At 41.5% G+C, this 26988-nt stretch overlaps 1 protein-coding gene across 1 annotated transcript in view; it reads left to right on the top strand.

The window, feature by feature from the left end:
* MAP3K15 (mitogen-activated protein kinase kinase kinase 15) overlaps positions 1–26988 on the top strand; it is a gene marked incomplete at its 5' end in the record, with an annotated part of 147245 nt that overhangs the window by 23690 nt on the left and 96567 nt on the right. The window contains 2 exon segments of the mRNA XM_082864190.1: positions 7704–7843; positions 25709–25902. Of these exon segments, the coding sequence (XP_082720316.1) occupies positions 7704–7843; positions 25709–25902 (334 nt within the window).

Genomic DNA, 26988 nt, shown 5'->3' with positions numbered 1-26988 from the left:
TCCCTCCCGGCCAGCCGTGGCGCACTAGCCCCTTCAGGCTGTGTTCACGCCGCCAACCCCAGTCCTCTCCCTGGGATCCGACCTCTGAAGCCCGAGGCTCAGCTCCCTGCCCTCCCCAGCGGGTGAGCAGGGCTGGTGAGTGCCGGTCGGCACCGATCCTCTGTGCGGGAATCTCCCTGTTTTGCCCTCCGCACCCCTGTTGCTGTGCTCTCCTCCGTGGCTCCAAAGCTTCCCCCTCCGCCACCCACAGTTACCGCCCTCGAAGGGCCTTCCTAGTGTGTGGAAACCTTTCCTCCTTCACAGCTGCCTCCCACTGGTGCAGGTCCCATCCCTATTCTTTTTTCTCTGTTTTTTCTTTTTTCTTTTTCCCTACCCAGGTACGTGGGGAGTTTCTTGCCTTTTGGGAGGTCTGAGGTCTTCTGCCAGCGTTCAGTAGGTGTTCTGTAGGAGTTGTTCCACATGTAGATGTATTTCTGATGTATTTGTGGGGAGGACAGTGATCTCTGCGTCTTACTCTTTTGCCATCTTGAAGCCGTATATTCTTCAGTTTGTTAATGTGATGTATCACACTGATTGATTTGAGGATATTGAGGAATCCTTGCATCCCTGGGATTAATCCCACTTGGTCATAGTGTATGATCCTTTTAATCTATTGTTGGATTCGGTTTGGTGGTATTTTGTTGAGTATTTCTGCATCTGTGTTCATCAGTGATATTGGCCTGTAATTTTTTTTTCTTGTGGTATCTTTATCTGGTTTTGGTATCCAGGTGATGGTTGCCTTATAGAATGAGCAGAGTTCCTTTCTCTGCGGTTTTTTGGAAGAGTTTCGCAAGGATAGCTGTTAACTCTTCTCTAAATGTTTGATAGAATTCACCTGTGATGCCATCTGGTCTTGGACTTTTGTTTGTTGGAAGCTTTTATTTTTTTTGTTTGTTTTATTTTCTTTATTATTATTATTTTTGGCTGCATCGGGTCTTAGTTGAGGTGTACGGGATCTTTCGTTGTGGCGTGTGCTCTTCATTGTGGCGTGCGGGCTTCTCTCTAGTTGTGGAGTGCAGGTTTTCTCTCTCTAGTTGCAGCACGCGGGCTGCAGGGCGCGTGGGCTGTTGTAGTTTGCAGCACGTGGGGTGTGTTGTTGAGGCGCGCTAGCTCAGTAGTTGTGGTGCCCAGGCTTAGTAGCCCTGCGGCATGTGGGATCTTAGTTCCCCGACCAGGGATCAAATCCCCGTGCCCTGCATTGGAAGGAGGATTCTATACCACTGGACCACCAGGGAAGTCCCTTTTGGAAGCTTTTAAATCACTGTTTAAATTTCAGTACTTGTGATTGGTCTGTTCATATTTTCTATTTCTTCCTGGTTCAGTCTTGGAAGGTTGTATCTTTCTAGGAATTTGTCAGTTTCTTCTAGGTTACCCATTTTATTGGCATATAGTTGTTTGTAGTAGTCTCTTATGATCCTTTGTATTTCTGTGGTGTCAGTTGTAACTTCTCCTTTTTCATTTCTAATTTTATTGATTTGAGTTCTCTTTTTTTCTTGATGAGTCTGGCTAAAGGTTTGTCAATTTTGTTTGTCTTCTCAAAGAACCAGATTTTAGTTTCATTGATCTTTTCTATTGTTTTCTTCATCTCTATTTCATTTATTTCTGCTCTGATCTTTATGATTTCTTTCCTTCTACTAACTTTGGGTTTTGTTTTTTCTTCTTTCTTTAGTTGCTTTATGTGTAAGGTTAGGTCGTTTATTTGAGATTTTTCTTGTTTCCTAAGGTAGGCTTGTATTGCTGTAAACTTCCCTCTTAGAACTGCTTTTGCTGCATCCCATAGGTTTTGGACTGTTGTGTTCTCGTTGTCATTTGTCTCTAGGTAGTTTTCGAATTCCTCTTTGTTCAGTGATCCTTTGGTTGTTTAGTGGCATATTGTTTAGCCTCCATGTGTTGTATTTTTACAGTTTTTGTCCTGTAATTGATTTCTAATTTCAAAGCATTGTGCTCGGAAAAGATACTTGATATGATTTCTGTTTCCTTAAATTTACTGAGGCTTGATTTGTGGCCCAGCATGTGATCTGTCCTGGAGAATATACCATGTGTACTTGAGAAAAAAGTGTATACTCCTGCTTTTGGATGGAATGCTCTATAAATATCAATTAAATCCATCTGGTCTAACATATCATTTAAGGCCTGTGTTTCCTTGTTGATTTTCTGTCTGGATGATCTGTCCATTGATGAAAGTGAGGTGTTAAAGTCCCCCACCATTGTGTTACTGTTGGTTTCTCCTTTATGGCTGTTAGCATTTGCCTTACATATTGAGGTACTCCTGTGTTGGGTGCATATATATTTACAGTTGTTATCTTCCTGGATTGACCCCTTGATCATTGTTTAGTGTCTTTCTTTGTCTCTTGTAGCGTTCTTTATTTTAAAGTCTCTTTCATCTGATATGAGTATTGCTACTCCAGCTTTCTTTTGATTTCCATTTGCATGGAATACCTTTTTCCATCCCCTCAATTTCAGTCTGTATGTGTCCCTAGATCTGAAGTGGGTCTCTTGTAGACAGCATATATACGGGTCTTGTTTTTGTATCTATTCAGCCAGTCTGTGTCTTTTGGTTGGAGCATTTAATCCATTTACGGTTAAGGTAATTATCAATAGGAATGTTCTTACTGCCATTTTGTTCATTGTTTTGGATTTGTTTTTCAAGGTCTTTTTTTTCTTCCCTTCGTCTTTTGTTCTCTTGTGATTTGATGTCTGTCTTTAGTGTTGTGTTTAGATTGCTTTTTCTTTTTTGTATGTGTACCTGTTGTAGATTTTTGGTTTGTGGTTCCCACGAGGTTTATTTTTTTTAAATATTTATTTATTTATTTAGGCTGCACCAGGTCTTATTTGTGTCATGCAGGGTCTTTAGTTGCGGTATGTGGACTCTTCGTTGCATCATGCCTGTGGGATCTAGTTCCCCGACCAGGGATTGAGGCCTGGCCCCCTGCATTGGGAGTGCGGAGTCTTACCAACTGGACCACCAGGGAGTCCCTACCGTGAGGTTTTGATATAGCAGTGTGTATATGTACAAGATCGTTTTAAGTTGCTGGTCTCTTAATTTCAAGTGCACTTCCAATATCCTGCATTTGTACTCTCCTCTCCTTATGATTGCTGGTTTTGATATCATATTTGTGTGGGGATGATTTCCTACCTTTACTTTATGTTTGCCTTTATTGGTGAGCTTTACCATTTGTAATTTTCTTTTTTTTTTTTTTTTTTTTTTTTTGCGGTATGCAGGCCTCTCACTGTCGTGGCCTCTCCCGTTGCGGAGCACAGGCTCCGGAGTCACAGGCCCAGCGGCCATGGCTCATGGGCCCAGCCGCTCCGCTGCACGCGGGATCCTCCCAGACCAGGGCATGAACCCGCGTCCCCTGCATCAGCAGGCGAACTCTCAACCACTGCGCCACCAGGGAAGCCCCATTTGTAATTTTCTTGATTCTCGTTTTGGCCTTTTTTTTTCCACCTAGAGAAGTTCCTTTAGGATTTGTTGTAAAGCTGGTTTGGTGGTGCTGAATTCTCTTAACTTTTGCTTGTCTGTAAAACTTTTGATTTCTCTGTTGAATCTGAATGAGAGCCTTGCTGGGTAGAATATTCTTGGTTGTAGGTTTTTCCCTTTCATCACTTTAAATATATCGTGCCACTCCCTTCTGGCCTGCAGAGTTTCTGCTGAAAAATCAGCTGATACCCTTATGGGGATTCCCTTGTATGTTACTTGTCACTTTTTCCTTCTTTTTTTTTTTTTTTTTTTTTTTTTTTTTTGCTGTACGCGGGCCTCTCACTGTTGTGGCCTCTCCCGTTGCGGAGCACAGGCTCCGGACGCGCAGGCTCAGCGGCCATGGCTCATGGGCCTAGCCGCTCCATGGCATGTGGGATCTTCCCAGACCGGGGCACGAACCTATGTCCCCTGCATTGGCAGGCGGACTCTCAACCACTGTGCCACCAGGGAAGCCCACTTTTCCCTTCTTGATTTTAATATTTTTTCTTTGTCTTTAATTTTTGTCAGTTTGATTAATATGTGTGTCGGTGTGTTCCTCCTTGGTTTATCTTGTATGGGACTCTCTCCACTTCCTGGACTTAAGTTGAATGTTTTCTTTCTCATGTTAGGGAAGTTTTCGGCTATAATCTCTTCATATATTTTCTCAGGCCCTTTCTCTCTATTCCTTCTGGGACACCTATGATGCAAATGTTGGTGCATTTAGTGTTGTCCCAGAGGTCTCTGAGACCTCAGAGGCTCAGGACTCTCACTCTTATGGGAGGACCTCTGCGATATAATTATCTTCCAGTTTGTGGGTTGTCCATCTGGTGGGTATGGGATTTGATTATGTTCCGAAAGTGCCCTTCCTACCATCTCACTGTGGCTTCTTTTTTGTCTTTGAGTGTAAAAAGTCTTTTTTGGTAGCTTCCAGTCTTTTTTGTCAATGGTTGTTCAGCAGTTACTTGTGGTTTTGGTGTTGTTGTGAGAGAAGACGAGCTCAAGTCGGGCTCCTCCACCCTCTTTCCGGAACTGAGTGGCTGTTACTAGCTTGGATGCTTGCTGCCTCTTCCCTCAGCGTGTGCTGGCCATCATCCCCCTGGTATGGGCGTGCAGGCACAGCGGCCCTTGCGTGCTCCCGGGATTGGGGAGTACTCAGAGTGTCGTTGCAAAGATTAAGTAAGATGACGTGAAACTATCTTGCCCATTTTCCAGCAAACATGTCTTTGTTTCTGCCCTTTTTTCCTTAGCAGGTCACTGTGCCAAAGCTTTGCCCAACCATGCCTTTTGAATAGGATTTCCTTTCTGAGGTAGCGTGATAAAGTCCCGTGCTGTCCTCCTCAGGGCTGGAATCCAGCACGCGTCCAGCATTTCCCCCCTGAGGCACTCAGTAGCCATCTTGCTTCAGTCTGTCCTGTTTTAGTGAGGCACCAAGAAAAATCTCCAGCCCAATTCTTGGTGGAGCCACGGAGGGGCTCCTTAGCGGACGTGGTGAGGCGAGCGTACAGGTCTCAGCACAGAACATTGCGAGGGCAGAGGAAAGCAGGAACTCATGTCACCAGATTAAAATTTAATCTACTTGGCTACAAGCTACTCCACCAAGTTGCAGGTTTCCTGTGAAAATGGTCTGTATGATTGGGGGCTGCGGTCCTTCATCCCTGCTCTGCCCCTTCCCACCACTCTCCTTTGTCTTCCTCCATTTGCTTCCTGTCCTTTGTTAACTAATTATAGAAGTCCCCACGGCCTTGGAATTAGCATCTGTGTTGCCATTTCCTAATAACATCAGTAGGAAACACATTCTTTTTCATTTGAGAAGGTAATAGAGTCCAGGGAAAACTCATGTGGGCAGAACGTCTCATTTATTCGGCTGCAGTGTGGTTTGGAAGCTGAGCAGATGTCTCTGGGGACCAGGTATCCATTTGAGATAAATTAACCAGGCTGGGTTGTAAAAAGCGTTTCCTCAGTATATACATTTGTCCTTTCTTGAGCAATAACCTCTAAAGGGTGAATTTGGATATGATAGTCTGCTGTTTAAGCCCTTCATGATTATTTTTTGTTAAATAATGATGAGACATTGATGCTATGGTTATTTGTTGTTGTTTTTCTTCTTTGAGTTCTTTTAACGAAACATACTGAAGTATTTGGAGATGAAATTATAGGATACCGGGGATTTGTCTCAAAATTATATGGAAGGGGATGGTGTGGTTGGCAGTAGAGATGAAACAAGGCTGGCTGAGTTGATAATTGTTGAGGGAAGTGGAGGCTACAGGGGTTCCATTATACTATTCTGTTTACTTTTACATATATGTTTGTAATTTTCCATAATGAAAATAAAACAACCAAAAGAAACCCCACACCCTTCCATAGGTTTCCCATTGTCTCAAGCTAGTGTCCAGCCCCCCTAACATGGCCTTCAGACGCCTTCACCTGTCTGGCACCTACTAACCCTTCCAGGTTCATCTTCTTAGGTGTCCTGGTCCTGTGAAATGATTTGCAGTGGCCCCAACATGTACACGCCCCGACCGCTGGCTTGCACCTGCTGCCTTCTCTTCCTACAATGCTTTTTCCCTCCCTTTCCATCTGCCCATCCTCTCCCCAGTTTTCCTGCCTCACATGGACCCTCAGGCTCCAGACAGGTCACATGCTTTCAGCCTTCCCTGACTGCCCTCCAGCCGAGTGTGGGTTCAGTGCCCCCCCCCAGGGGTGCCTCTGTCACTGTTCCCCTCATCTTAGCCTTCCTTCTAACCACTGCTTCCTTCCCGTCGCCTCCGTTGTATCAAGCATGGTTTTGAGGAAAGGGATTATGCCTTGTTCACACTTCTGTCCCTGGCACCAAGCACAGTGCCTGGCATGGAGCAGACAACCCATAAAGTAGGGAGTAAAAAGGCCCACCCAGGACTTGCCAGGGCTCGGTCTCAGGTCTCCCAGTGGTGCCTGGTGCTGATGTAGCATCTCTCTGCCTTTTTGTGTCTTCACGTCCCTATTCACCTCGCCTCTGCTCTGTTTCATTGGGATTTTCAGTAACTTCCTGTGAGGTCAGAGCAGCACAAGCATAAGTTTGGGCACTATTTCCCCAAATTTCTGCTGTACATCGTGGACAAAGTCCAGTCATACTTGGAGCTCTGATACTCTCTTGAAAATAACTAGACTTGAAATGGTGTCCAATGCTACTAGGCAAATTTAAGTTTGTTCTTTATTGATGCTCTGTGTTGCCCCTCTGTTTTGTTTTGTTTTTTACATCTTCATTGGAGTATAATTGCTTTACAATGGTGTGTTAGTTTCTGCTTTATAACAAAGTGACTCAGTTATACATATCCGTATGTTCGCATATCTCTTCCCTCTTGCGTCTCCCTCCCTCCCACCCTCCCTATCCCACCCCTCTTTGATTAAAGTCTGTCTAGGACACAACTCCACGGGCATGTGATCTGTGCCGTCCAGTTGATGGTGACATATGAACCAGGAGCGTGGTGCGGGAATGTTCATTACAACAGTTTGAAATAGGAAAAGAAGAAATCATGTGCTGAAGTGAAAATGCATGAACTTAGAGCTAGACATACAAGTTGGTTGTTTCACACCAAAAACCAGCAAGTCAGAGAATATATACAGTATGATACTATTTATATAAAGTTCAAAGACATACAAAACTAAACAATATGCTGTTTATGAATTCATAATTATAATAATATATAATACGCATATACAGATATATGCAGGGAACTGATAAATGCAGAGATCAGGATGGAGGCGTTCTCTGGGCAGGAGGGAGAGATGTGATTAGGAGGAGGTATATGGAGCTGTGACAGTACAGATAGCGCTTTGTGTCTTGGGCTGCATGGTGGGTGCATGGTCTTTTATTTCATTATACTTAATACTTTATATATAAGCTAAATACATTTTTTGGGTAAGATAAATTTCCTAATAAAAATAACATTTAAAATAAATCCACCAGCAATTTTTAAGTGAGACTATGTTCTCAGCACTTTGAAGAAGGAAGAGTTTTTTGGTTTTTAGTTTTTATTCCTGTTCAGCTTTTCTTCTGCAGTTCATGGGGGTAATTTTAATCAAATCATTCCTTATTTCTGCTTTACCTGAAAGGCTGATGATAGAAATACAAATTGCAGCAGCTCCCCGTTGGCGATCATCACAAAGTAGATTAAGTAGATGACCTCTCTCTCCCCCGACCTTGTCCCCTCCTTGTTCATCTCAGATGTTGCCGTGGTGGACATGAGCAATGTCTCCAGACAGCCTTCCCTCTTCTACCATCTTGGAGTCCGTGAAAGCTTTGACATGGCCAATAATGTGATCCTGTACCACGACACCGATGCTGACACTGCTCTTTCATTGAAGGTAAAGAGTATTGTTCACCTTCTCCTGAATACTTTGTTTTGGGAAAGCAGTATTGTGTGTTCATTTGAAATGTACCTGTAGCAGAGGAGGTTGGAGAAAAACAAGAAAGATTTGCTCGTGCAGTTCCTTCCTTCCCACCCCCAGGTTCTAGCTCACACAGGTGACTTCCCGGCTTCTGTGTGAGCGTATGTGCTAGAGATGTGCGTTTGCAGGCAACTTGAATATTTCTAAGCTCAGTGGGGAGGTGAAGGCACAAACTCCTGTTAGTTTCTGTTGAAGCAAACACAGCACTTTGAATCCTCTATTGGGCAATTTGATCCAAACCTGCACATTAAAAAAAAAAATCTCAACTTGGATAATAATAGGAAGATGCTTAACAGTTACCAAAATGGGTAGAAACGTTTAGCACAAATGTAATCAGTATTTAATCTGTCATTTTTTCTCCCCAGTTTAAAGCCAAGCAAAACTGAAAACTTGTGTGTTCATACACAGCTCAGTAATTATTGAGAATTTTTAAATGTATTTTGCAAATTTGATACAAGCTTTTTTGGATAACAGTACTTTTTAAAATGCTCATGTTTGTAAAATGTGAAGGTCAGATGTGAGTTGTTACAAAATTTAGCTAATATTAATATTGCTTAATATCTTAACATTAGTCAGGAAATCCTGGTCTATGTTAAATCATTTCAGGAATAAAAGATTAGTTTGTTTACAGCAGTGTTACTCAACCTTGACTGCACTTTAGAATCATTTGGGGGGTTTGTAAATATCCCAGTACCCAGGCCACACCAAGATCAATTATGTCACAATCTCTAGGGGATTTTTTTTTAACCTCCCAAATGTGCAGCCAGAGGTGAGAACCAGTGGTTCAGAGTTAGCTTTCATGGACGTCATTTCTAAATGTTCAGCTGCCTTAGCATTAAAAGTCACTAGTATATAAATGACACAATTTTGTGATGGCATGTTGGACGTTTTTGTTTGTGTTTCTTAAGGTCTGATATTAACCAGATGTTTCTGGGTTCTGTAACAATTGGGGATTATTTCCTGGTAGAAATGCTACCTACCTCAGATGTGTAACCTTTATGTGTTAATATATCACATACACCTTATATAGGTGTGTCCTCTCTCATCCTAGCACAGTGCTGTATTTTAAGAGTCATTCGTGTGACAGTGGAAGAATAAACTGTTTTGCTATTATACTTTACGTTGTAAAATAGTTTCCCAAAAGGCTATAAACCAATCTAAATTACTTTAGATATTTAGATTTTTTTCTTTTACTGATATTCACTAAAGTGGTTATGCTTAGAAATATTTAGAATTAGAAGATGTGAAAGGGTAGATGATTAAGCTGTATTTTGATGAGAAACATGAAACTAGAATGTATTTTTTCCCAATTCAATAAATTTTTTTTCTCGTTTGTGCGTTAGTGAACTCCTCTGGAAAGTCCCATGACCTAGATAAGTTTTAATTTTTAATGATATGGAAGAATACTTCCTAAAACAGAAACGGGTACTCAGTTATATCTGACACCAGAAGAAGCGATCTGCACTTGTCAGAAAATAGAAATCTCAGAACACGTAAAACACATTTTACGGGGACAGCTGTTTAATTATGTTTTCTTTTTTCAGCAAGTGGCTTGCAGCGCATAAATGATACAGTCAAGCGCTGCATAACCATTATGCTATGTTAACCGACTAAAATTGTTGTCATTGAGTTTGAGTTTGAAAATTCCTATAGTGAATATATATAAATATAATACCTATAGTGAGGTGTCAGGAATCCTATCAGCAACACCCCTTCTGTAGGAAGACTGACTTGGGCGGGGTGTGGCCTGCAGCCTTCACACTGATGACTCAAGAAATGGCTCCAGGCCCAACGTTACCATGGGCTGCCCATGCGCTTCACTGCTGTCACTGAGAAGGCGAGGTGCAGGGCATTCAGAGCCCTGAACTTGAATCTCAAAATATCTTTGGACAGAAGCATTGCCATTGCTATGGGAAAATCCTTATAACCATATATGTCCCCCAGGAATTCCAAAGCTAACCAATCATGATAAATTTTCCTTAGAACATGAATTTTACATTTCTTAGAGACCCATTCTTTTTGAAGCTTTTTACAGGGGGAGGTTTCCAGTGATTAACTCTTGCTCTAAAATGGGTGCCAGTTGATGGCATGGGGACAGAGTGCTTACTAGTGCTTACGGAAATTAACTGTTTTGGAAAAAAGCTATATTGATCCTATCTTTTCTTTTCAGGATATAGTAACTCAAAAACACACAGTAAGTATTGTATTTTCAGATTTTTAACTTTGTGAATGTAAACATATAAAATGCTTGCCTGAAAATCCCACAGGTAGCCAAGTGATGTCTAATTGTACCTGTTGGTTGTGTTTCTAAGGGGGGGCACCTAGAAACCCCTACCCCTCAAGCTGCCAGCTGGATCAGCCCCACTCAGCTGCCCAGGGTGCGGGGCAGAGGGCAAGGTCAGGCAGGTGTACTTTTTCTTCGTTACACACTAGGACTCTGAGCCTGCAACCACCCGGCTGTCTTCTGAGCTGGGTCGGTGTTCCTATGGACCACCAGGGTTCTTTCTGCTGGAGCCAGTGCCTCCATACTTCCCACCAAAGTTTCCCTCACAACAGAGAGACATGAACTGATACCGGAGTTAAGTTTGGAGCCTAGCCCAGAGTTCCCTGCCACGAGCTGAAAAGAAGCGGATGGAATTCCACTTCTTTCCATTTATGTTCTTGAGTCTCCTGATTTGACTTAAAAGTTCCTGCAGTGACATAGTGATAACACCGTTTTGGTTTGACTTGTATCATGAAACCCTCCCCCACCCTAAAAACATTCAAATAAGATCATGTCCTTGGAAATAGTGCCACGGTTATCCTGTACCTTTGAATGCCCCCCCCCCCAAAAAAAACTGCCCATCCTCCGAGAAATTGTGACCTAGACTAAGGACAGTTCTTTCTTCCCTTTCCTTTGGCCCTCAGCCACTGACCCTTCTAGAAGGGCAGAGCCTCTTGCCTCTTTCCAGTTGGAGTTCCCAGAGGGAGAGGGAGAAAAGGGCCCAGGAGGTAGAGGTCTCCCGAAAGCGCCCTCCGCAGGGGAGCCGGAGCGTGGCGTGACGCCCCCCCTCCACAGAAGGTCCCACCCTGCAGCCGCGGGGGTCCAGGCTTCCCCAGGACCCAGGCAGGGCTCCCTGCCGGAGGTGGAAGCCTTGACTCTCCTCCCTCAAGCCCGAGGATGAAATTCTAGGAAGAAAACAAATACAGTTTATGTCATTACCACTGGAGTGTGGGTTTAATAAGCTGACCTGAAAATAAGGCATCAAGGTGGTTTTCTTGGGAAAAGAAATGGGAAGATTTGTCGCTTCATTTTGTCCCATTTACATGCTAATACTGCCCACTTATGGGCTCTTTCCTGTTCTTTCTAGATCTTGATTTCTTAAATTACCTCCTTCTTGGAGACAGGAATCCAGTCAAAGGAGATTGGGCCTGAGGCTGGGAGGCACAGGGTGTAGTCCTGGCTCTGTCTCTTAGTAACTTCAGGCAGTCATTCCATCCCCCACCCCAATCCTCAGTGCCCTCGGCAGTAAAATGAATGGAACTCGGCTTCATTTGGTAGAGGGATAGTGTATTAGCCAGGGTTCTATAGAGTAGCAGTTCCCCAACCTTTTTGGCACCAGGGACCAGTTTCGTGGAAGACAGTTTTTCCACAGACCAGGGCAGGGGTGGTGGTTCAGGCGGTAATGCGAGCGATGGGGAGCGGTGGGGAGAAGTGGGGAGCGGCAGACGAAGCTTCACTCGCTTGCCTGCCGCTCACCTGCGTGGCTGCCTGGTTCCTAACAGGCCATGGACTGGTACCGGTCCGCGGCCCAGGGGTTGGGGACCCCTGCTCTAGAGAAACAGAGCCAATTGGAGATATAGAAAGAGGGAGATAAGAGATATTTATCATGAGGAATTACCTCATGTAATTATGGAGGCTGAGAAGCCCAACAGTCTACCATCCGCAGGCTGCAGACCCAGGAAAGCCAGTGGTGTAATTCGGTTTAAGTCCAAAGGCCTGAGAACCAGGGGAGCCGATGGTGTAGATGAGAGAAGATGAGATGAGGTGTCCCAGATCAAGCACTTAGGCAAGAGAAAGAGGGCAAATTCCTCCTTTTCTGCCTTGTGTCCTGGTCAGGCCTCGGTGGATTGGATGGTGCCCACCCGCAGTGGGGAGGGCGGTCTACTTGACTGAGCCCACTGACCCAGATGCTAATCTCATTCAGAGGCACCCTCACAGACACACCCAGAAATAATGTTTAATCTGGGCACCCTGTGGCCGGTCAAGTTGACACACAAAAGTAGCCATCACAGATGGCTACATTGGCTGCCATTTCTAGGAGCAGTTGCTTTGCGGGGATGTAAAGTATGGGAAGCCAATCTCTAGGCTTTGGGCTGGACCAGACCTGCAGCCCTTCTCGGCCCTTCTGTTCTTCGGCAACACAGTATCACCTTTTGTGCTCACCTCTTTTTCAGCTGATGCTCATAGCCTCGTGTTCCAGGGGGGTTTTTTAAACTCTTTATTTAGGTATAATTGACATACCGTAAAATGCACCTGTGTACACACAATTCAGTGATTTTTAAGAGTTGTGCAGCCATCACTACAACCCAGTTTTAGAGCATTTTCATCACCCCAAAATATACTTGTTTCCAGACAATGCCTGTTCCCATCCCAGCCCCAAGAAACCACTAATTTGCTTTATGTGTTATAGATTTACCTTTTCAGGACTTTTCATAGAAATGGAAGGATACAATAATGTGGTCTTTTGCATCTAGTTTCTTTCACTTAGCATGATGTTTGTGAGGTTCACCCATGATGTAGCAAGTATCAGTAGTTCTTTTTTATTGCTGAAAAGTACTCTAGTGTATGGATATTACACGTTGTATTTATATATTCCCCAGTTGATGGACATTTGGATTGTCTCCACTTTTCGGTTATTATTCATAATGTTGCTATAAACATTCAAGTACAAGTCTTTGTGTTGCAAATATGTCTTCATTCCTCTTGGGTAGATACCTAGGAATGGAATTGCTGGATCATATAGTAAATATATGTTTGACTTTGTAAGAAACTATGAAAATAATGTTCAAGGTGGCTGTACCGTTTTACATTTCCATCAGCAATGAGAGGTCTGGCTTCTTCACATCATCATCAATACTTGGTATTGTCTGTCTTTTTATTATATCAATTTTAGTGAGTATGGAGTGGTATCCTATTGTCGTTTTGTATTTCCCTAGTGGGTAATGATGTTGAGCATCTTCTCATGTGCGTATTAGCCATTCTTAGTCTTTTTTTGGTGAAATGTCTATTCAAGTCTTTTGCTTATTTTTAGTTGGATTTTTTAGTCTTATTGTGGAGCTGTAGAGTTCTTTGTGTATTCTGGAAGCAAGGCTCTTACAAGAGACTTTATCAATTACTTCTTTTATGGCTCATGCTTTTGGTGTTGTATCTAAGAACTCTTAGCCTAACCCAAGGTCATGAAGAATTTACTCTTATGTTTCCTTTTAAAGTTTTATAGTTTTGGCTCTTACATTTATTTCTCTGACCCATTTTGAGGTAATTTTTGTGTCTGGTGTGAGGTAGGGGTCTAGCTTCTTTCTTTTGCATGTGGCTATCCAGATGCCCCAGCACCATTTCTTAAAAAGACTATTCCTGGGCTTCCCTGGTGGTGCAGTGGTTGAGAGTCTGCCTGCCGATGCAGGGGACATGGATTCGTGCCCCGGTCTGGGAAGATCCCACATGCCGCAGAGCGGCTGGGCCCGCGAGCCATGGCCGCTGAACCTGCGCGTCCAGAGCCTGTGCTCCGCAACGGGAGAGGCCACAGCAGTGAGAGGCCCGCATACCACACACACACACACACACAAAAAAGACTATTCCTTCCCCATTGAATTTTCTTGGCACCTTTGTCAGAACCAACTGATCATAAATGTAAGGGTTTGTTTCTGGACTTGAAATTCTATTCCATTGACTTGTATGTTTACCTTTATGCCAGTACCACGCTGTTTTGACTACTGTACCTTTATAGTACATTTTGAAATTAGGAAATCTGTTTCCCCCAACTTTGTTCTTCTTTTTCAACACAGTTTTGGCCATCTGGGGCCACTTGCAGTTCCATATGAATTTGAGAATCAACTTTTCCATTTCTACAAAACAGGCCATTGGAATTTTGATAGGGATTGCGTTGTATCTGTTTATCACTTTAAGACTTAACAATATTAAGTCTTCCAATCCAAAAACACAGGGTGTCTTTCCATTTATTTAGGTCCCCTTTACTTTCTTTCAGCAATGTTTATAGCTTTCTGTGTACAAGTCTTTTACCTTCTCAGTTAAATTTATTCCTGGATATTTTATTCTTTTGGATATTCTTGTAAATGAAACTGTTTTCTTAATTTCCTTTTCAAGATTTGTTTTTAAAAAATACCTTTCGGGACTTCCCTCGTGGCGCAGTGGTTAAGATTCCACGCTCCCAATTCAGGGGACCCAGGTTCGATCCCTGGTCAGGGAACTAGATCCCACATGCATGCTGCAACTAAGAGTTCACATACCGCAACTAAGGAGTCCATGTGTTGCAACTAAAGGAGCCCACCTGCTGCAACTAAGACCAGCACAACCAAAATAAATAAATTAATAAGTAAATATTTTTTAAAAAACTTTAAAAAGAAATACCTTTCACAGAAATCTTTAACACATCATATTTTGCTTCGTAATTCAGTATTTGAGTTAAAATGTAATTCAGTTTTTGATCAGAGATCCATAAAAATGACTTCATATATTATTTTCATCCATTTTCATTCTTAGGCTATCTTCTACTGTTTTAGAGATAACAAAGATAGACCCTATCAGCATTTTATCACTTCAGAAGACATATTTATATGATGAACAATCAAAAACAAGAGTGAAAATATAGCCTTTATGAAAACGAGTGAAAATGTAGCCAACCCCAAGAGACTACTTTATCTATTAAACCTTGGAACTGCCTGGTAGTTTGTTATTATTGTACATAGTCCACAGGTATTCTTTGTTTTAATTTTCCTTTGTAAATATAACCATACTTTCAAAGTTACGTTATATTTTGCAGGTTGATTCCCTCCAGGAAGTAGACTCTGAGACTTAGTTTAGTGAACAGATTTATTGAGGAGTGCCCTTGGGATCACCTCTGAGGGAGAGGAGAGCAGGAAGCAGGACTGGGAAGAGAGAGAAATCCAACTGGGATGCAGGCTCAGTGGCAGCCTTGGCCGATCCCCCCTAGGGAGCTCTGAGCTGGAATGACCTTTTGGAGTAGTTCTGAGTTGGGATGGGATGGCCAGGACTTTATTCTCCTGTATCCATCCCTCACTGGAAGGAGAGTGACATTGAGTGAAGTGCTCTCTGCAGCTGAGGCAGTTCCAGAAGGGGCTGACAGCAGGGGTGAGAGCTGCAATGCTCCTGGTAGCTGGGGCAGCACGTCCTTCCTTGAAGGGGGGATGTGGGTGTATGCCTGAGTGTCCACCAGCTTATAACCATTTTACTTGAGAAATATGTAAATCATATATACCCCAAGACTAAGCATGTACCTCGAAAGCTGAGATGCACAGAAATAATTTTTTCCTTTGAATTGGTGGGAAATTATTTGGAAGCTGTGCGTAGCCTCACCAGAGAAGAAGCATGGGGACATAAACCTTCCTTGTTCCCCAGGAAAATTACTAGCAGAAGATGAGGTTTTCCACCCAATACTTCTAGAAGAAATTGTTCAAAGTAAACTAGACCTTACTTTCATTTGTCATGTCCTAAAGCTAGAGATCAGAGATGTTTTTTTAAAAGCAGAGTTAAATTTCCAAGCTAGGATCATGTTACTAAAAAACACCTTATTAAAAAACTAATCTGGTTCTTGACCTCTGGACTAGGTGATTATTTTTTCCTCTGGAAAGCCAGTGAGATTTGAAAGAAGCTCATTGTTCCCATAAAAATAGTTACCTCTATGATCCCAGTGAAGTGAAAATTCTTTGAGAAACAGACATTGGCAGTATTGGGGGTATTGTCTACAATACTGGAAGTCTTTTACCTGGCTTACAAGCACACTGAGGCCTCAAGTTTAGAATAACAGAATTTCTCCTGGTCCTTCCCTCTTGCCTTCCTCAGTTCTTCAGGTTTTTTTGGCTTGGGATCCAGAATTACCAAGGATGATGTCGATTGCTTAGGGACACTTTGGTAAAAAGGCAATTAAATTTCTTTTCTACTTTTCATATCCTTTGGGTTTTCTGAATTCAGAATCAGAATTTCTACCACTTTTATTGTGAAAACTCAATTTCAAACAAGTCTAGCTCTCATAGTAGATGGAGAATTTTATTTTACGCACTGAATGTGATTTATGTAAAAATTCCTGCCCTTTGAATATTTATTTCATTTGTATAGCTATTTTTTATTTCTACCTCATCTTAAGTTCTCTGTTCAAGTCTTTTTTTGTCTTTTTTTCCCCTTCATGCCTGTGGTCTGTGTTCTCTTTTAAATTGGAGTACTCTGAATAAATAAGTTGGAGTACTCTGGAGGTGTGAACCATAAAACTTTCTCTGTACCTCTTGAATATCACAGGAGTAATGTCACATTTCACAGGGCCAATGTCAGAACTGAGATAGAAATATTTAATTCTGCCTACTAACTGAATAAGTCTTTAGTGTCCCATGATACCCATTTATTTTCTTTAAGACGTAATTCATATACCATAAACTTCTCCATTCACTCATCTGTTGGTGTTGGGCATTTTGTTTTGTATGTCATGTCCGTGTCTATTTAAGGATATTTCAGAATTAAGCTGGAATGACAGTGACAAGAAGTCTAGGAAGGGAGGGGCAGGACATGAGATTTGCCTGGCTCTGGGGTCATCTGTGGGCCAGTTGGTTAACCTTGCTGGGAATCGGTTTCCTCCCTTATAAAATGAGATGATTATTAATAAGGTGATTACTGTGATTTGTGCCAGCTCTGAAATAATTCTCTGACTTTATGATAGCTATTCTGTTATTTGAACAAAGCAGATGGACTCTTGGAATAGCTCAGTTGGTGCTACATGGCATGTTTCCAGCAGGGGTATCTTCATTCACCTTTCAGTGGCACAGTAGTCTGATTATCCAATTGAAATTGTTACTCAGCTTCTGTATATGCATTTGTTCCTCTTATGACCAGGCCAGTATAGAAAGATAGCAATGTAGAATGCTATTTGCATTGATCTTAAAAAAAATGCATTTCCCTGATATGCAAGCATGCTGATTTTTAAAAATTCTCCTTTAACTGACTAGACAAAGAATTGTACCTTGTAATCATTTTGTTTTAGAGTGATACCTGACCTAGATTTTCTTCCTTAATAAATTGACTTTGTCAGACATGGTTACGTTAAATAATTTTTTAATTGTCTTAGGTTTGCGCATTTGCTCCCTGAGTTTTCTTGGGAACAATTTTCTATGCTGTTTAAATTCTAGTTTTCACTAAGGATTTGCAGTCCATTTGTATTACAAGATTTAAGCTCCAAAGCTTGAATCTGCCAGCAATCAAGGTATGCATTCTTCCATAAGTGCTCAGAAATCGGCTTACCTCATGGGTAGTATTAAACCACCTTCCATCTGCCTTAGATTTTCCCCCCTTCTTTTGAGTAGGCCATTTGTTGACTGATTAAATGTTTGTATCATTACTTTTAAAATGTTCCCTGGAAGGTCAAGCTGAAAGTCTCATCATGAGTTGGTTGGGATAAATTCTTACACATTTTATTTGCTCTAAAGAATTAATTTATAAAACTTGTGCTGTTTTTGACCAACTATGTGAGCTGCTGCTAGCCATAAACAAAACTTAAGTGCTGGTGTAATGAGGCCCCTTCACTTGTGTTTGTGTGCTGGCCTTCCTGGGCCGCTGGCCTTCCTGCACAGGGTGCCTGCAGAGGAGCCTGCTGGGGGGTGCATCCCACGTGTTCTTGTGTAGTGGCCATGGTTGAACCTGATGGGCAATTAGGTTGAGACCCCAACATGCTCTGCTCTCCTGGGCTGTCCTGGAGAATCCAGACAGTTGTTCATGGATGGGACTCACACTATTATCATGGAAATGTTCATATATGAAGCCCACTGAAGAATCTCTGATGTTTTAGGGCTTCAGGTAGGCTGTTCTATGTGAAACGTGTGCTTGGAGTCCAGAGCAGGGTTTCTTACATTTTGGGGGCCTGGGACCCCTTTGTCAGTCTGGAGGAGCCTATGGACCCCTTCTCAGAATGTATCTTAAAGTGCTTAAATAAATACAAAGGATTACAAAGGAGACCAACTATATTTCAGTATGACTATATTTATACTGAAATATAGTTACCAAAAATATTTTTAAAGCTGTATATTGTAATCTATGTCCTCCTTTACTAACGTCTCAAATAATAAAATGAAGCAGCAAGTCTAAAAACTGTCATAATTTTGGAGTAGTGATAAGTATAAAAGTTATTTTGAGATCTCTGCAGGAACTGTAATATGACATGAAAAATTCTGTGATTTCTATTAGTGACAAAGTCCCACGTCCTGCTAAAACAAGAATGGGTTACCTACATTCCTGATCGAAGGCTGTGTTGCGTTTCAATTAAAGGCAAATGATGACAGAGGTGGAATTATTTTTTCTCATTCAAGTTCACAGACCCCCAAGAATTAATGGGCTCCGGGTTCAGAATTCCCGGTCTGGTCTGGTCTAGAACTATCTAACATAGCCAATACTTTTATTGGATGTCCACTATGTGCCATGACTGTCTTTAAGCCTCTATCACTTAAAGAAATTGACAGTATTATTGTTTTCATTTTAAACATGAGAAAACTGAGGTTTAGGTGGATAAGTACATTTTCCAAGGTCATCATCTAGTATGGAGCAGAACTGGGATTCAATCTTTGGCTATACAAATTGTCCACTATCTTGCTACGCTTGAGCTGATATGATACTGACTTCCTATTTCAATAATCATAAGTTATTTCTTTTTTACCTAACTTAGCAAATGTGAAAAAAAAAAAAAAAAACACTACCCAGCTCTCCTGAGACAGTGGTGAAATTGAAGTGCCTTCGTATAGTACCAGTGGGAGTATAACCTGCTCCATCCTTTTTGGCAGCAACTTGGCCACACATATCAGGAACCTTAAACTTGCTCTAGTAGTCTCACTCCTGGGAAGCTATTCTTAGGAAAAGACCACAGTGTAAATATGCATCTATGCCATATGCAAAGGTGTTCATCTCAGTGTATAGTAAGAAAAATTTCAAAACAAAGTTAAATGATAGAATGATGAAGTACGTTATATATATTCACCAGTTGGTGTATTAGGCAGGCATTAAAAATTATGGCATTTTTATAACCACACTTTTGTAATGAGAGCTTTTTTAAAGATACCTATTATTTAACCTAGTGATGCTACGGGATGAACTGTTCATTGTGGTGATATTTGTAGATGGTAGTAGTTTGGGAAATCTCAGTTGCTAAGTTTAGAACTAAAACCTTCAGAGGACAGGTTCCTCTACTCCCTACCCTCATAGTGTCAGAGACCAGTGGCTTTTACTCTGCTCTCTGACTTCGCTTACTGTATCAGAATCATCCTTTTGGAAATACTTGAAGGGTGTTTGGAATAAGGGTTTACATAGTTATGTGCCTAGCATACTGGTTCTAATGCCCCTTTATGTAGGAAACTAAGCTGCCTTTGTTAAATTTGTTTTAATGAGCTGGATTCTTAGATGTTTCCATTTATAAATGTAACAATTACAAATATCCAAGCCTGGTTTGCTATTGAGCATGTGTTATGCTAATCAGTGTTTTTCTTTTTAATTTTGCATCTCCCCCACCAACAAAAGTCTGAATGTGTTCCATCATTTGAAGATGTTTGGGCCTATTCTTTGTAAGAACAGAAGTACTGCACTCAAGAGCCTGTGCTTTCATTTGAATTGCTTTTTAAAATGTAGTCGTGAGCCCCAATTTCCTTCTGTAAAATTTCTTAAACTTCTATATACACTTTATGAAAGATTTTCTCAAAGCAAGTATTTTTACTTTCCCAAGGCTCCAGATACCTGCTGTCTCCTCAGTCCTGTTTGTTAAACTTGTTCAGTTGTTTTCAGAGTTCATGCGTTCCCTTTCTTTCTCCTTATTTTCTCAAACTGAGACTAAATGTTTGCTCAGAGGATCAGATCCGCTCCAGCTGTGGGCAGGCTTTCACCAGCCTCCACCACTGCTGCTCTGCCCACTTGAGCCATAACCTGTGACAGCACAGAGCATATATTTGTCAAAATCTTATTTTTTCACACCTCATTATTGAGGATTAGAGCAGGACTGGGGCAAAGTTAACTTTTGTGCTATTTGGGTAGAATAGGTTTGCTAAAGGAAGACTGTCAAGATTTCAGCAGAAATATTTGTTTTGGAAATAGTTTTAAAACCTGTAACAATTCTATCCAAATAGGTTGGATTCCTGCACCTTCAACTTACCTACCTCTTATGGATACTCAGGTTTATTTAGTTGTAATCTTTGTATGTATTTTTGTTAGAATTATTACTCTGTATAATATTATCTTTTAACAAAGCTGAGAGAAGAAAGGAAAATAAGTACTTATAGAGTTACACTAACCTGTTTGTTTACCATTTCTGATTCTTTTCATTCGTTTCTGTGGATTCAAGTTACCAAATGGTGCTGTTTCCTTATTCCAATACAGCTTTGTTTCCACTTGCATCTTTTGTACTTCTAGTGTCAAATATATTACATATCTATATGTTACAGGCCCCAACATATGATTATATACATCATCTTATGCAATTGTCTTTCAAACCAGTTAAGAAAGAAGAAATTAGCAACTATGTTGTCTCTTACAATTACCTGTATAACTATACTGCATACTTTGTTTTTATCATGTGAATTAAAATTACTGTCTGGTGTCACTTGCTTTCAGCCTGAATAGCTTCCTTTAATATTTTTTGTAAGACAGGTCTGCTAGGAACAAATTATCTCAGTTTTTGTTTACCTGAAAATGTCTTTATTTCCCCGCAGATTTTCTTTCACATCCTTTATTAGGGTGTTGAAATTTTCTCTAGAGACTTTGTATACTTAGAGTGACATTAGATTCACCTTTATTTTTAGATTGATTTTTTTTTTTTAAGGGTGCACCACACGGCGTGCAGGATCTTATTTCCCCAACCAGGGATCAAACCCATGCCCCTTGCAGTGGGAGTGCGGAGTCTTAACCACTGGACCGCCAGGCAAGTCCCTCGTCTTCATTTTTAAGAGATAGTTTTGCTAGATATAAGATTTTTGGTTCACTTTTTTTTCTCTCATCACTTTGAATATGTTGTCCTACTGCCTTCTGGCGTTCACTGTTTCTGATGAAAAGTCAGATGTTTTTTATTGGGTTGCCCTTGTACACGGTAAGACACTTGTTTCTCTTGCTGTTTTCAAGACTTTGTCTTTCACAATTTTGACTACAGTGTATCTGGGTGTGGATCTCTTTGAGTTTATCCTACTTGGAATTTATTTAACTTCTTGGATATGTAGATTCATTTAATCAAATTTGTGAAGTTTTCAGCAATGATTTCCTTCAGTATTTTTCTGCTTCTTTCCTCTCCTTTCAGGACTCCCATTGTGAGTTGTGTTTGTTGGTGCACTTGATGGTGTCCCACATTTCTTTGAGGCTCTGTTCACTTTTCTTCATTCTTTTTTCTCTCTGTTCTTCAGTTTGCATAATCCCTATTGATCTGTGTACAAATTTACTGATTCTTTCTTCCACTTAAATTTCCTGTTGGGGGCCCCTTCAGTGGATTTTTAATTTTGGTTATTATGCTTTTTAAGTCCAGAATTTCCATTTGCTTCTTCTTTGGTAATTCCTGATTCTTCATTGATATTCTGTATTTGATGATGCATGGTAGTTATACCTTTAATTTGTTAAGTATGGTTTCCCTTAGTTCTTTGAACATATCTATAGTAGCAGTTTTCAAGTCTTTGTCTCCAAAGTCCAAAAGGACCCAGGGGTCCTTTCAAAGGCAGTTACTTGGTGCCTGCTGTTTCTCCTGTATACAGATCACACTGTCCTGTTTCTTTGCATGTTTTGTATTTCTTGTTGCTGAAAACTAGACATTTTAGATAATGTAGCAACTCTGGATACTGACTTTTCTCCCTCCTGCCTCTGGAACTTGTTCCTGTTTGCTGGTTTATTTGTTCAGTGACTTTGCTGGACTAGTTCAGTGAAGCCTATTTCCTCCAGTGTGCAGCCTCTGATGTCACTCCTCAGGAGGTGCAGCCTTGAACATGAATACAGCTACCCTCACCCTCCTATCCCCACCTGGGGATGACAGTGGTTATAGCTGGGCTCTCTTTGACTATATCTTTCCCCAGTTTCCCTGTTAAGTTTCTGACTGATCTTCCTCTATTGATATTACATCCAGTTGTTAGTCTCCCCTAATTGTTAGCTGATTGCTTTATTGTTTTTGCCAATCACCGGAGACATAAATGTTCCACAGTCTAATATCATTAACGTTGGGCTTCTTTGCAGGGGTAGTTTTTAAAGCTGGTCTTTAAGATTCACTCTGACCGCAGGAAGCCTTTCATAACTCTCTCTTCCCCTGTTTCTCTTTGTTAAACTTCTAGCTTGTCTACCTTTCACCCATTGCTATCATGGAGCTACCAGCCTCCTCTTAATTTCTTGCCATAAAAATCTCCATTGTCTTTGACAGTGCCTGTAGGTTTGAACTTCTCCATGCTATGTTTCACATAAAGTCAGTCCCCTTAGGGAGAGCTACAAAGCTCTCTGTTCTTACAGCATGCCTCTACCCTAGGCAGAGCCTCTGCACCACTGCTCCAGAGCTGGGGAGCGGGGAGTAGCAGCCTGCCCCTCTCAGAGTGATACCCTGCTATGAGTGGGGTGCTGGGCAAGGGTAGCAGTCCCTGATCTTCTCAGCTTGCCTCTCTTGGCATGGAACCTTTACCCTATGTGAGCTGGGACATAGATGATCAGGGCCCAGCATTCTTGGCCTATTTCACCTAAGACAGAGCTTCTGCCATACAAGTGGGAACGCGGTGGAGGAATGGAGCCCTGGTCCTCTTGGCCATGCTTGCCTGGGATAGAGCTTCTACAGGACAGTGCTGTGGTGAATGAGGATGCTGGTGGCCTAGCCTTCCCAGGGAGAAACTGCCACCCGAGACTTGAAGCTGAGGGTCGGAGGGGGTCCCATCTTCTTGGCTATACCCATCCAGAGTAGAATTGTCACTCTGGGCTCGAGGGTAGGGGAAGAGCAGGTTATAGCTCAAATACTAGAGTCTCAGTCTTCTTATCAAGATTTACTCGATTTTCTCGAGTAAACGTTTCTCCATTTGCTGTATGTTCTTAAGACAACTTATAGAGACTTTAAATGGTTTTTTAAAAATATGTGTTACCAGTTATGTTTGTTTTTCTGGGGAGGGGATCTGAGGAGCTCAACACACCTGAGGCTAGCTCTAAGTTTTTTTATCTTTTTTTTTTTTTTTTTTTTTTTTTTTGCGGTGCACGGGCCTCTCACTGCTGTGGCCTCTCCCATAACGGAGCACAGGCTCCGGACGCGCAGGCCCAGCGGCCATGGCCCACGGGCCCAGCTGCTCCGCGGTATGTGGGATCCTCCCGGACTGGGGCACGAACCCGTGTCCCCTGCATCAGCAGGCGGACTCCCAACCACTGCGCCACCAGGGAAGCCCCCTAGCTCTAACTTTTTGAAAATAGCAAACTCTATTTCTTCAAGGATTTTTTTTTTTTTTTTTACCTTCTGGACTTCACTGATTCACACAGCTCTTTTCTCCCTCTTAGTCTGAACTAGGAAATCTTTTACCGTAACTCGACCAATTTCAGGTAGAAGAACAAGCAGTTTAACTTCTGAGTGTATAAATGGCATTTAATTTAATTAACTTTAGCAACATGGCTTTCTTGTTATAGATGATGGAGAAATTCGTCTCTAACCTACCAAAACCTTACTTTGCTGGGCAATTTGAACCTGTCTTTGAGAATTTGAAGATATTACTAGAGGGGGAAGGGTCTTTGTTCCTCCCATTCCCCAGTTATCACCAACACACCAAAAATTTTGCTACTTCTCTTTGTAACAGACTGACATTTGTAGTTTGAGGTGTTTAACCCCAATATCTAGTGTCCACGGGGACAGCATCCAGCTGCTGTTTTGTAGCAGGGTAAGTACTCTCATCAAACCTATTATCAGGAATCATGAAACATCAGGAAGCTTAGTGTTAGACAAGGGTTGGCCCACCACCTGTTTTGGGATGACCTGTGAGCTCACATTGGCTTTTACAGTTTTAAGTGCTTGGAAAAAATCAGAAGATGAATACTTCAGGACATATGAAAATATGAAATTCAAATTTGTGCCCATAAATAAAAGTTTTATTGGGACACAGCCATGCTCGTGTTTACATGTTGTCTGCAGCTGCTTTCATGCTGTAACAGCAGAGTCGAGTAGTTGCAGTAGAAATTATATGGCCCACAAAACCAGAAATATTTACCATCTGGCCTTTAACAGAAAAAGTTTGCTGACCGTCTCAAATATGGTTGAGTGGGGCATCACTAGTCATTTTTGCTTAACGAATTATTTTAGGGCCTAAAGACATGTCGTGACAGGACTACAGATGCTCTAGAAGGTACAAAAGAGGGAGATAATTGCAGGACAATTATTTGTATTTTGAATTTAGATAGAAATAAGAATGCCACCTGTCCTTGTGTAAGCAAATCTTATTCAAAAGGAAAATTTTAAAATGTCTGTCACATATTTGTTCCAAGCTAGTTCCCCAATGTGGTAAGTTTTCCCAAGACTTCTGTTTGATCTGAGATTGTAGCATTCTGACAGTTGTCTCTGTGATGAATGAATTTCTTTTTAATTTAGATGAAACTGTGTTGCTTCTTTGACTTTCATTCTTGGTGAAAGTGTACTTCCCAAGGTTATGTCTGCATTATGCCAAAATTCCTAGATAACTCCCTTAGTTGAAAAAATTAAAGGGAAGAAGTCAGATGAATTATTTCTGGCACCGTGTAAGTTCTTTAAAACTTAGTGAAGATAAAGGAATTAGAGAGTCTGAAATTTTAACCTAGTTGCTTTTTATGAAAGTATAGACAAAAGATTGACTATGATAGAAGAATGTCATATAAAAACATATTTTAGTCCTCCAAATCTGCTAAAAACTGAGCATGGGCTTAATGCTATTTAAAGGTGGTGTTTATGCTTTACAAAGGATTACAATTTGACTATGAAGCATGATTATTCCATAGAAAAAACATACTGTTTTACTTGAGTATTGTTTGACAATATAAAAATTTTTAAACAGATCCTCTTTTTTCAAAACATCTCTGAGACTAATCATATTTAGTAATATCTGCTTCCAGCAAAACAGTTTTTACTCAACAAAGTTTATAAATAGTTCACCTGTGGTTAAATTATCAAATAACAAGGCTTTTCCACCTATGCTGAAAGAAAGAAAATAAGCCTTTACATTGTAATCCTTGGTTATCATTGGGCTGAAGTTCCCTCTGATTTGGGGGGGAGATGTAATGAAATGATGTAATTTCTGAGACTTAAAACCCTAAAATCTTTGCTGATGAAGTTCAGAAACATATACAGATCAGTTCAGCATTTGAAACCAAATTTTTGTCGTATGTCCACGTGTTAGAGCTTGTGAAATTGAGTGGTTTCCTGTTTTGCGTATGATAGATTCATAGTCATATTGTGCAAGTCGTTCATCGTCAGACATTTTCTCCTTTCCTGTCCCACCAAGGTTCCACCTGCCCAAGTCCACAGCTGTGCTTCTGCATCAATTATTTTGTGAAACATTTTTGTTTCTTTTTCCCAGGCATCTAGTGGAAATTATTATTTCATCCCGTACATCATGACACCATGTGCTGATTATTTTTGCTGCGAGAGTGACGCCCAGAGACGTGCCTCGGAGTACATGCAGCCCAACTGGGACACCATCCTGGGTCCGCTGTGTGTGCCCCTGGTGGACAGGTTTACTAGCCTCCTCAAGGACATCCATGTGACCTCATGGTAATTCCCATCAACTGTCAAAACGCTGGGAGCTTTGCCAAAATTTTCCTTTCACGTCCATGGAGGTGACGTAACTTCAAGAGACCTTAGTGCCCAGAGAGTGGGGAACCCCGACCAATTATTTTGAAGTCATCCCTGAATCCAGTGTTCCTTACTATCTCACTGAGTTGGGCCGTTGAGGTGTAACCGAAAGAGAATAAAACTGGAGATGAGGTCAGGGTTGAGCTTGTGTTTGGCTCCAACTCCCGGTGTGACCTTGACAAACAACTTTTCTGTAGCTGTTTTCTCATCTAGAAAATAAGGAACTTAAGTCACTGATTTTCTTTCATGCTCTTTCAACTCTGAGATTCTGTGTTTCAAGGTCATTTCTGAACGTGATTTCCTCCCTACTACCAATCAGCTGTTAAGGTTGTTAAAATGCGTCAGCAACGTCATTCCAACCATAAGTCCTTGTGCTGTAAAAGTGGGGATGTACTGAGTCAAGCTGAAGCCATCCTGACCTCAGCGTGTCCTGTGACGTGTTCTTGGTAGATTTATGTCGGAGAAAGTGTGGAGTAGTGATTCAAGAGTTGACAGGATTGGGTTTGGGTTTGAATCCTAGCCCAGGCTAGGATTCTTCACAGTGTAGCCTTGGAACAGTTAGCTCACCTCTTTGAGCCTCAGTGCTCAAGAAACCAGTCCTTAAAACATCCCTGTTCTAAAACTTGAAGGCAGAAAAATTCTTCTACTTAACCAAAGGATCCAGTTTTTGGGGTTTTTTTTCTTGCCTGTGGCCAATTTAAAGGATTTATTCCTGAAAGTTACGTCTCAAGAAGGATTTGTCCTTCCAAAACAAATGAAAATCCGAAGCACTGGCAGGACTGACTTGAAATGTAAGGGACCACACGTCCCTGTGGCTCCCCAAACTGTGGAGCGTTACTACTGTAGGGTTGGTGTGAGGTGCACACTTGTTAACAGTCTGTTCTCTTTTTCTATCCTGTCACCTCTCCTCTGGACACAGAGTTTCTGCTACAGATTGTAACGGGAAAAGAAGACTGGAAACCCAGACATATGTGACCACATGCCAACATAGAAAGCAAATGGGAG

The sequence above is a fragment of the Leucopleurus acutus genome, assembly GCF_964270905.1.
Source record: "Leucopleurus acutus genome assembly, chromosome: X".
In the NCBI taxonomy this organism is placed as follows: domain Eukaryota; kingdom Metazoa; phylum Chordata; class Mammalia; order Artiodactyla; family Delphinidae; genus Leucopleurus; species Leucopleurus acutus.
This window is presented reverse-complemented; position numbering and strand designations above follow the sequence as displayed.